Source organism: Lipotes vexillifer, unplaced genomic scaffold (assembly GCF_000442215.2).
Source record: "Lipotes vexillifer unplaced genomic scaffold, Lipotes_vexillifer_v1.1 scaffold1208, whole genome shotgun sequence".
NCBI classification, from domain to species: Eukaryota; Metazoa; Chordata; class Mammalia; order Artiodactyla; family Lipotidae; genus Lipotes; species Lipotes vexillifer.
Window position 1 is genome coordinate 1,195,053 of NW_006799247.1, and position 12,299 is coordinate 1,207,351.

General features: G+C 30.8%; 1 protein-coding gene across 1 annotated transcript in view; it reads left to right on the forward strand.

The window, feature by feature from the left end:
- TLL1 (tolloid like 1) overlaps nt 1-12,299 on the forward strand; it is a 271,395-nt gene that overhangs the window by 220,471 nt on the left and 38,625 nt on the right. Inside the window, exons 16-17 of the mRNA XM_007471538.1 lie at nt 2,185-2,365; nt 11,241-11,366. Coding sequence (XP_007471600.1) covers nt 2,185-2,365; nt 11,241-11,366 — 307 coding nt within the window. The remainder of the gene's footprint in view (nt 1-2,184; nt 2,366-11,240; nt 11,367-12,299) is intronic.

The following is a 12,299-nucleotide window of genomic DNA, read 5'->3' on the forward strand; positions in this document are numbered from 1 at the left end:
GCATTGGATGATATTTTAGACTGTCTCTGGGAGATTGAAAATTACCCCCCAGCATTTTCCTGATTTATTAAAGTACTATGAAAATATTAGGATAATGTCAGATAGATTTTTCTAGAAAAAATAAACCAAAATTCACTTGTTGAGTCATAACAAAAATACCTTTTTGGGAAAACCTGGAATATTTCTCTTGTGTAAATGAGTATATTTTCATTATATAAGTAGTTTTTCATTATGAGTATGCTTACGGTTCACAGATAAAGTGAGAAAGATAAAGAAGAAGAAAGAAATTTTTTTAACCTCAATAAAACATGTATTTAGTTGACACTATCTTCCCTTTGCCTTTACAGCTTACCATAGTAAACGTTCAGTTTTCTGTCTGGTGATCACTTTTAAACAAATGAAATCATTTATTTGAGAATTCCTATGTGCTGGTACATACACACCAAATTCAAATGGAATGTCAGGCCTAGAGGTGACAACTTTTAGAACTGTGTCTTGTGTGATCGGTCAACATTAAGTCCAGAGAAAATGTAATAAATGTTTGTTCTATTTCAGCTTTTCTACTTTCTTTTCTTTTCTCTAACACCCACATCCTTTCTCCCAACAACTTTTTTTTCCTGTGTTTATTTTTAAATGAATGAGATCCAAAAGTATGATAAAATTCACTCAAAAATTACTTTGTCTTTGATGTATATCTGTTGAACACTCACAGAGAACTGAGAGAACAGAAATATAATGTATCTGTGCTCCTGGACAATAATTGTTGGTAATATTTGTGAGTTTTATACCATAATTTTGTCTGTGTATGTATCTTTGCTTCTTCTTTTTTCCCCTCCCACTTACCCTTCTTTCTTTTAATCATTTTTTTTAAATTCTGTTTGTAGTAGTCAAGGCACTTCTATGCTTTTGAGTTAAAAAGAAATGCAGACTTTTGTGTTGCTTAAAGGAAATTAAAATATGAAGTGTAATGCACTGATATTTCAGAGAATTGTACAATTTTAGAGCTCATTTTGAGATCTTCTTTACATCATGTAAGCTTTATGATGGAAAAGACTGCAATTTATATTTCTTACATAATTTACCCACATGAAACATCATTTTTCTTTAATAATTATCTTAAATTGGAGGAAATATTAAAATTAAGAATGTATTTTTATAGTAATCTTAGAACAGCTTTCATATGAGCAACACGTTTTGAAAATGGGAATCTCCCTGCCAGTTCTTCAATGTAATGTGAGCTTAGTATTGAATGGCTTCTACTTTCTCAGTTTCCCTAAAGCTGTTGGTTGTGGCAGAATGGCATTTTGATTCACTAATTGATAGACGTTACTAAGAAGGATAAACGTTTATGTTTACGAGGAAGAAGTGTAGATGATTTAAAATAAATGGGGCATTGTGTTTGAAAGCATTTTTCTCATGGTAGCAGTCTTTATTCATGGAAGGATCCTTTACAAACTCTGTAACATATCCTGGAATTCTTAAACTTATGATGAGGTTACTGTGTGGAATGCTATTAATAAAATTCTGTGCATTTTCATAGTTTAAAGTCTTGAATATTTAAAATAAAAGCATGAGCAAAATCTTGACTTATAAAATACTGGGTTAAGTTATAACTTCATTGCTTTATTCATTTTACTGATATCTAAAAGAAAAGTCAATATCAAACAACTTTAGCTTCAGTAACATTATCCCATCTTGTGTCAGAGCCCTCTCTAAATAAAAGTTGCAGTTGTAACAAAGTAAATAGAAAACTTTTTTCATTTTTCCTAGCAACATTTTGCTTATTTATCACCTAATTAATATCACAAGAGCCAGTAATTTGAGTTGACATATTGCAAAGTACACATCATGCCCAGAGTTCAATCATATGCTTTGTTAAACAATTATTCATCGCAGTTTTCCTTAAGCCTGTATTTTTTGGAAAATATGTATGCTGTAAATACATATATACAAGCATACATTTGTATATACATCTCTTGGGGCTATTTGGAGCAAAATTCTCTCATCTGTCTATCATGCTTTCTGCTTCATATTTGGACACTTTTCTTGATTTTTGGACCTGCTAAGTCCAGTTTGACTACCACAGGAGTAAAGAGGGAAAACATAGTAAATTAAAAAAAAAGTAAATGTCAATCATCTGATGCTCTCAAATCTGGTGATTACAGTAACCATGTTTATTTCTAGGTTTGCAAATATGATTATGTGGAGATTTGGAGTGGTCTTTCTTCTGAGTCTAAATTGCATGGCAAATTTTGTGGTGCTGAAGTGCCTGAAGTGATCACATCTCAGTTCAACAATATGAGAATTGAATTCAAATCTGACAATACTGTATCCAAGAAGGGTTTCAAAGCACATTTCTTCTCAGGTATCAGTATTCTCATGCTACATGTGTATATTACAGATTTTAAAGGTGGATTGGCTTAAATTGTATGCTATCCATTCTTCCCAGTTTCCTGTAAATGAACTTGGAGATACATAGAATGCATGAACATTTATCCTAGTTTAATACTTTTTTTAAATTAGGGTATTAATAAGAATCGCCCTGATGAAATGCACCTCTCAAACACTTAGATCTTACATAAATTCTAATCAAATATTTCAAAGCCTAGTAAAAATAACACAAAATTATTATGGTAATATTTTCACACAGTGACTTTATAAGTAGATAGTGATAATGATACCAGACTTCCAAAAAGTGGCAGACTTTTTCAAAATTATTTTTGTCTTTGGAATATGTGGTCTCATTTTAGCAACATATTTTTTATACTTATTGCTTAGAAACATGTTTATTATTCCTCTTCTTACTATTATATATTAATTCTTTTTATTAAGCAGACATTAAAAATCATACTTTACCTCATCATTATAGAAATGATAGCAGTAAGAGACCTAGAAATATGGGAATTAGAATTTTACTAAAAATAATATGTTATTGGATACATTTAGCAGCTGACATGCCTACATTTGGAATTTAATGTTTAGTTGAGCCAACTCCCATTAAAAATTCCCTCTTAAAGAGCTGAAGTTTGATTAAAGGTGCCTCAATTTTAAGAAACTAGATATAAACATCAGTGAAATGCCCTTATTTTCCCAATTGCAAAATTGTTCCTTTTAAAAATATTACTCTGAAACTGCAAAATTAGATAAAATTGTAATAAGCCTTGCTAGATATAGCAATCTATTCTGCCTGAAAGACTGGCAAGCAATGTAAAGCAACTGAATTCCAATTATGTTTTAATATCAGGTAATTTAGATTGAGTTAATTCAAAGTCTATTTATTCCAGTCCCCATGTATTTAAGATTAATGAGATTTACAGCGCCGGGGGTTTGTTTGGGGCTTTCAGTGTAATTGAAATTAATGGTTCACAAGTTCCACTGAGGTCCAAGTCATATAGGAAAGTACATTTAAAATACAATGGATCTTGGCTCCCTTGTTCTCATTCCCTTCCCTCAGATTTAATCGCCTTTTAAAAGTTCTTCTCAGATATAGAAAACAAACTAGTGGTTATCAGTAAGGAGAGGGAAGGAGGAGAGAGGCAAGATAAGGGGAGGAGATTAAGAGGTAAAAACTGTTATGTATAAAATAAATAAGCTGCAAGGATGTAATGTACAGGGAAAATAGCCAATATTTTATAATAACTTTAAATGGAGTGTAATCTATAAAAATATTGAATCACAATGTTGTTTACTTGAAACTAATACAACATTGTAAATCAACTATACCTCAATATAAATAAATAAATAAATAATAAAAATTATTCTCAGGCATTCATTTAAGATTTGTTATTCAAAGTAGTATTTTAATATACTATTTCAATGAAAAGAAGACTTCCTTAGACTTTACTATTCTATAAATATTATGCCGTTTACAAAATTTAGCTGATCCAGTGTTTAGAGATAAGGCTTCTTATCTTAGAACCACCTAAATATTTATTTTAAAAATTAAAATTATAAGGTGAATAGATTTTATTATATTATTAATATTCAGGATCCTATACTTTAATCACTCATTTTATTTAATAAAACTTTTTTTAAAAGAATCATGCTACATATACTGGTGACAAAGTATAAGTAAATTTAAAGTTCCCCAGAGTATTTAAAATTCGTTATCTGATATTTCTGTTCAGGCAAAACTTCCTAAATTCTAAAGACAGGTTATTAGTCTCTGTCTTTAGGACAATAATATTGTTAAGTAAACTGAACAATGAAGTTCAGGGAAAATTAAACCCCAAACTCTCATGTTGTAGCTATCATTCTGAGAACCTATTATGCAGGCATACATTATCTCTTTAATAATCAAGTAAAACTGTAATATTCTAAGTGTTCAGTATCACAAAGTATTTAACCCCAGTTCATCTTGGGTTCTGTTCTCTTAACCATAAGAGATGATCACATCCTTTGCAAATAGCATTAGTTATGTGTTATGTTCAACATATCTGTGACCTGGAAAAAAATAGATATACTTTTAACTTCTTTATTAGATTATTATTTTGTAAGTCCAAGATAATTAAGTATAAACATTCAGTGTTTTCTTTTTGATTCATTGAAAAGTCTTGGCAGTTTGTCAGATTCATATTTAAAATACTATAGTCCTGGAAAAGTAATTAGATCTATTTTACATTTAAATTCTTGGGAGTTTCTGCTAGTGGGGAAGATGTTTGCTTAGGAAAAGGGAAGATAAAAACATATTTGTTTTGTACAATAAAGAGATGGCAGTGTTACTTAATGTCCTGATTATGATCATCTTACCAAAACATAATTTACAAAAGATCACCCATTATAATATATAGATTCTGTTCACATTGAAAATATCATTTTAGAGTTCTAATAATGCTATAAGTGTAATTGTGTGTTAAAAGGCAAATAACTCATCGTATCTATTAGAAAGTAGGCATGTAAACCATGGGGATATTGTATTTCACAAACAAAATGGAAGGATTTTTTTATGTTAAAATTCACTTGGGGATTTGATAAAACACATTACTGCATTAATTGTGACAAATTCTTTAGAAATAAATTTAGCATAGGAATCAAGAATTATTACAATGACTAATCTATTTGCTCAGAAATTCAATTCTTGGGACTCTTTCATAAAGAAATATTTCAAAATCTGGAAGAAGGATTTTCAATATACTGTGATAGTGACAGAAATTTTAAAAAACCTTCAAATGCACTGTGTGAGCTCTTCCATACCATAAAGATGGTTTAATGATTTCATGGTGTAAAATGTTGTATATGATAAAATATTAATGGAAATCTAGATATAAAGCTATATGTGCACTGTGCATACAGCTAAGCACGTGGGTGGGAACAGATCTGAACGATGCTATTTAAAAATCCCAAGAATGTTTGTGTTAAGGTGAAAAGATAGTGCAGTGTAGTTTCTCCACAATTTTTCTCAGTTTTCATCTGATTTAAATATAAAAATAACTTTAAAAGGAAAACACACATCATATTTCTACCTATCTTTTACCCCAAATATTTTCTAAATTTGAAAACATTACCTAATAGACTTTGATCTTTGAGAGTGAAATTTTTAAATCCATCTATTTGTTAATTAGTTAATAAATATTAATACAAATTAATAATATTAATGCAAATGTTTTGAGTTGAGTTAAAGCTTCTAATTTTTGTTTTTATAGTTAATTTATAATATCTTATAGACAATTGAATAAATGTTTGCTGTATTGTGTATGTTAATCCAGAAACATTTGATGGAGACAAACTTTTTTTTTTTAACATCTTTATTGGAGTATAATTGCTTTACAATGGTGTGTTAGTTTCTGCTGTATAACAAAGTGAATCAGCTATACATATACATATATCCCAATATCACCAATATACATATACATATATCCCAATATCACCCTGTCTGGAGACTTAATCTTAAGTGGTTCTGTTTATAACCAGTTTTCTAAAAAGTTTAGAAGTGATTATGAATTTATGAAAACATAATGAGAAATATACCATGTTTAGCTATTTTCTCAGCATAATTTTTCCCAGAAATATTATCAAGAAATTCGATTTAAAAAGAAACAATATTTATTATGTGATTTCATATATTTTGTAAAGGAAAGCTATTTAAAAATAACTTCTAGCTGTCTTGCAACTAAGTGATACATCAAGGAAGAAAAAACACAAGGAAATGTATTTAGATTTTTAATGAATATAATGAAATAAACTGTAGTATTATTTTTAAAACTACAATTATTTAATGAAATAGCCATACTGAGATTTTACTTATTTTTGCACATAGCCTCTGATTTTAAATAAGCACTTTATAGACCTAAGAAATGGAATTGGAAGAATGACACTAAGAACTTATTAGCAAATTAATTAATACAGATATCTGTCACTTCCATGCACATCAAAGCAAGAAACCATCACATAAAATCTTATTTAATGTCTTAAATTAGTCGTGAAAAATGCTGTAGCTTGAAAATCTAGAAGTGATTGGTTTATACAGAAGAATATCCACAAGCTACTCTATAAAAATTAGTGTCATATAGTTCTGATATTAAGGGTATGTTATAAAGCAATATAATGAAATAATATCAAAGTAAATAAGGAAATTACAACTATAAAAGTAAGACTATTTGAACATGATGTCAAATTACATGTCTATTAAATTTTTTATATAATTCAGAATATAATGGCATAGGCATTTTCTAGAAGAGATCTGGTTCAACAATATAATACTGCTATTTTCTTGGAATGAATGAGGTTTGTTTTTAGATGAACAATAATTACTTTACTTTTACGATAGTAAAACCAAACTTAATTTTATGTGATGTTATATTTGAACACAAGTATAAAAATCTGCATAAGTATACATGATATAGTTTACTTATTTTAAGTGATTAAGCAAAATTAACTGTATTCTATTCAGAACAAAATTATTTTTCTTTAAATAGGTTAAACTTAAAAGAAATATTAGTAGGATTTTATGCATGTAAAAGCAGCAACATTTGGGAAACTGGACTTTTAATTTAATCACACTGTTCATTATTTGGGAATAATATAACAAATAACTTCAGGCAATGAGAGCTGCGCATAGACATTCTGCCTTCTTTAGGCAACCTGGTAGTGGTGAAAAGACTCAATGATGACTTGAAGGATAACCTCATTAAATGGCAGTCCCCCTCACGGGTAACTTAATGGGAATGTGATCCTTTCCTGATGGACCCAGTGACCTGCACAGTAGCAGAAATGCAGTAAAACCTAGATTTCTTGATTCTCAGTTTTTTTCTGTCTGTAACAAATATAGGAGTCAGATAAAATGATTTGTGTGATATTTCTACCTCTGTATTCAAGTGATTTCAACTGACCTGCTCCTCGTCTTATCTACCTTTCAGTGTTTATAGATATTTCTTTACACTGTTCCTCCTGTACACCATTTCTTTCGTGGAATGGTCATAGGTATTTTTAGAATAAATTCAACCTGATATTATTCTAACAAAACATTAAATATTAGTGTGATTAATTTCAAATAAAGCTCTCCTATGATTCTGAATCCTGTTCCAAGTTTCATGATAAATGATATTTAAATATTTGCATGTTTTAGAAATAGCAAATTGTCTGTCGTTGCTCTCAGTAGAGCTTATCAGAGGTCTTTTGAAGGTGATTATTTTTTCAACAGTTTTGTGTTGAAACCTGTGTGTGTCTTGTATGCGTGCACACACTCATGGGGTGTATGTGTGTATGCATGAATGTGTGTGATCTGTTTATTTTATATTTGAGCATTTATTGTAAGTATATCTGCTCATGTGTTTCTGTTCTGGTGTGTGGACCCTTTACTTCTTTTTCATACAAACAAGAGCTTTCTGCAAAGAGAAAATTTTTATTCTTGACTCTTGCAAGAACTTGATACAGGTTGCCACTTCAGTCCCATCCAGTATGTATTATTCATAGACTAATGGCCTCTGATAGTCTCAAGGATACTCTGAAGGCCTCTGATGGGAAAATGCCACTTCCTTTTTCCATAATAATGGACCTTTCCTTCATCTAGCATGAAGGAATGGAAATCAGATATGTCCATTCCAAAGAAGGAGACTAATTTCCACCTGCAAAGATTAAATGTTTTGATTTCTACTCAATAAAATGTTTGTTTCTCTTACTAATAAAAACTATTTTTTAAATTCATGCCTATAGTATGAAAATGTTAGAAAATTTCAAATGAATCATTGATAGAATTCTCAATTATTGAATTTGTTATGCAGACTTTCTGAGAAATTATTAAAACTCTGCAACCTCCTTCCTTCTCTCTTTCTTTGGATTTTCATTGTTCAAAATATTAGTAGTTTGTGTCCTAAGAGGAGAAAAGGAAAGAAAGTGAAAGCAGAATTATATTTGCTAATAGTTTTTTTCTCCTCAAGTTTGATGACCTTTTATAATAAGTTCAGAATATGTTTGTGGAACTCATCTTTTATGATATTAAGTTAAATAAATACTTTCTTTGTGTGATATTAAAAAGTCTGGATAATTCCAAGTATTCCGATGTTTACTAAAATTTTGTCTTTTCATATTGACTATTTGGCATATGCCAGCACAATTTTAAATGCTACTTTCCTGGGGATGATGACTTTTATCTGCTGCTTTTAATTTCTATTTTGATTTGTCCAATTTTGAATTTTAGCTAAGCTTTAGGTTAACCTATACATATATTCTAGCAGTGTATTTGATAACTCAATTTTAACGTGACATCACTTGTATTAAGAAATGTTTGATGCAGGGAAGAAGACAGGAAACATTTATCAACAGGAACACTGAAAAATAATAGATACTTAGACAGTATGACTATATAAAATCTTCATGCTCCTCCTTCTCTTCTTCCTCATTTTATTCTTCTTCCTCTAGAAATTATTTTTCCAGCACAATAGAAATAGGAAAAACTGGCTACAAAAAACTACTATTCAAATATGGTTTCACTTTCAACTTTCTCTTTACTTACCATTATCGAAAGTCTGATTATGTTCTATCAGATCTAAAGAAAATAACTCTCCTTACAAATATCACCTAGCAACATGAGATTTCCACTAAAATGAAGTTTAAATGTTAGAAATATTTTATGTTTTGGAATTGTTTTCATTATAAAATGACTGTAGGTTTAAAAATTCAGCAATACTAACTTGTGTTCTTTTAACATTTTTATATCTCTCATGTATGGTAGTCTAAACAGATCCAAATAAAAGGATGACTCAGGCAGTCCCTGCCCTGATAGGTTTGTCACTGAGCAACCTGTTTAACGTCAATTGCAAATGTGAACTAATTTTTTCTAAACTACTTTACTTACAGTTCTTAGATTTCCAACCAACCCTCAAAAATCTGGTTGACCTAGAGTACAACTAAAGTTCACTATATCAGGTTTTAAGTATATCAAGCAAACATTAGATAAATATTTTATAGGAAATATGTGTCTATTTCAGAGTAATTCTAGCACCAGAAATTTTTAAATTGGCTCTTTCCTTTTAACAATGATGAAGTGCATTTCTGCATCAACCCATGAAGAAGTATTTTTCCAAAGCATCTTAAGAGCCCCTAGAAAGATGTGTTAAAATAGTAAATTTAAATCATCTACTGCTTGACTGTCTGAATTAGGAATTGCAGGTAGCTGACAGCATGGTAGTAGGAAGTATGGTTCACCATTCACCTATTCTGCACAGGTTATTCACAACTTACCACATGTAATTTTCACTGTTGATACAATTAAAGTAATGGGACTTCCAAATTATGAATTTCTCTAAAATTAATTTTACAAGGCTAATTCTCTATTAATTTCTGATTTCTTATATATTTTGATGTTTGATGTTCTCTTAGAGATAAATTTTCTTTATTCTATGCTTTTTTTCTCCTCTGCTTAGCCTCCATAGTAAGTATTAAAAGTGTAATGGAAGTGTTAAGGATAGGTAGAGAACACATAAATTGCAGATATATTGATCCTGATATATTATTTAGAACTTTGGGACTGCCTGTATGTATATGGAATATTCTTATATTGCCAATGCATGAATTGGCAATATAAGACATAGCATATATGTGCTATGTCGTGTTATCAGTCTACAAAATGGGAAAAATAGTTGCATTCATAAAAATTACTATCAGATCCTTGGATAAAAATGTCTTTCCTAAACCCATCTCCATAGGGGGAATATTGATTTGATTACAAAGGCAAAAATAACATTTGTTATTTGTGTGCCACCATGAGCTCACAAATTCTCACTAGAAAAATCAGTTCACAGTGTAAATTTTGAATTCAGCCTGACCTTTGATGTGACTGCCATGCGTCCTTTTTGTTCTCTGTGCTATGGGAGTGGGGAAGGTCTGAGTGATGTGTCATCATATGTATGTGTCAGGAGCAGAGGCCAGTATTAACTCTAAAGGACAAGCCAGTCATGGAATGACAGCTAAGCAACATAATATTGTGGCTGATGCCTCTGACTGAATTGACTGTCTGCTAATATAGTTGGATTTTTTCCCTGTAGTGAATTTGTTGTCTATTTCTTAAAGCTCATATTTCCTATTCTAACCTTTACTTGTAGCACACTAAAAGCCCTTTTACAGAATTACTTATTAATAAACTGGTCTGCTAGAGGAGATTAGTTTAAAATATATAAATTGTTTCTTTTTTAAGATAGTCTAATGATGCCTTATTCTGTCTTGAAATATTATAAAACGTTCAGATTTATTAATGCTAAGCATAACTGCAAAGTTAATGAAAAAAATCAACTACAGTAATTATACTGAGTGATTTTTAAAAAACAATTACACACAAATCTTGGAAATATGTTTAGCCTCTGCCTATACACCATGGTTAATATAGTGAAGGATTTCCCTCCACTTAAATGTCATTATTTGCATTTAATCAAACTACTCACAATTTTTAATTTATTTTAAAAATTGGCTATAAATGTTTAGGATTAGTTGGAAAAAGATTCTTTCATTTCCTTTGCCCTACTCAAAACTTCTCCAGCATAGGAATGAAAGAGGACTACATGTTGTCAGCCTGGTGCAAATGATCTTGGAAACAATTCGTGGCACAATGCTCCAAGCTAAACAAGGAGTGGGTAGAACTAAGACACTATAAATTTTTTTATTTTTTTTTTGTTTGTTTTATGTTAGGAACATGGAAAGCTGTGACTTAGTTTACCCTTTGCCAGTGTTAACCACAACTAAATGACTCTCCTTAGATATCCTTTGTTTTTAAAGCTACTTACTAATCTATGGGGTTATCTCTTTGCTAGACAAAGATGAGTGCTCTAAGGATAATGGCGGGTGCCAACATGAGTGTGTCAACACAATGGGAAGCTACATGTGTCAGTGCCGTAATGGATTTGTGCTGCATGAAAATAAACATGATTGCAAGGAAGGTATGAAAGAAGTGTTCTTTTTTTGACAACATCAAGAATTTCATGCAGTTTGGGTAAAGCAGTCCTTCCAGGTAGAGTTAATCATATCAATGAGTGATAAATGTTAACTGTTCAAATGTCAAAAATAAAAATACATGCAGTGTTCAAAGATCCAAGTCATACTATTGGAAACTTTGTATTACCTAAAGGTACTGCACTTCATATATGGTTGGAATTAGAATAACTTTGTATAACAGACATAGAAGCTGCTGTGATGCCATCTGGCAGCCAGAAAGGCACTACATTATCCCTCAGTCTTCACAGAACAGACCTTATAACTATCTCCATATTTAAACTTAACTTCTGCTAAATGTTTTACATTTGGTTCAATTTCCCTCCCCAAAATATCTCATATATGTGCTACATGAGTGATGTCACTTTAAATACCAGGAGTATCAAATTCAAATGCCTACCAGAAGAAAGACATTTGAAAATACTGTGCCATTTAGAGTTTTAAGTCATCATTTTGCCCCCTCCCCAGCACACACACACAGAAGCATCCTAGTAACTCAATATTAGCCTGCCAGTTTTTGGTCCCAAATTCTTACCATATTCCAAGGTTTTATAAAGATAATTATCTTAATCTCCTGAGCCAATATGAGCTACATGGGAACAAGAAATAGTTATTCAGGTCTTATTTCTTCCTTTGTGGGTCTTCTCCTGAAGTTTCCATTTAACTTGGATTTATTACTAAGGCAGGTTTCATAACTAGTCATTAGCACATGTAGAGTGGTGGGTGCCTGACTAGAACCACAGGTAGATAACACTTCTTTGTATTCACACTTCAATAGTACAGAATACCGTGAATTGACCCTTGTTCCATTCAGTTCCATTCAAATATGGTCATATGTCACATTTTTTTCCTCTTTATTTCACAGAGTTAATGACATTGCC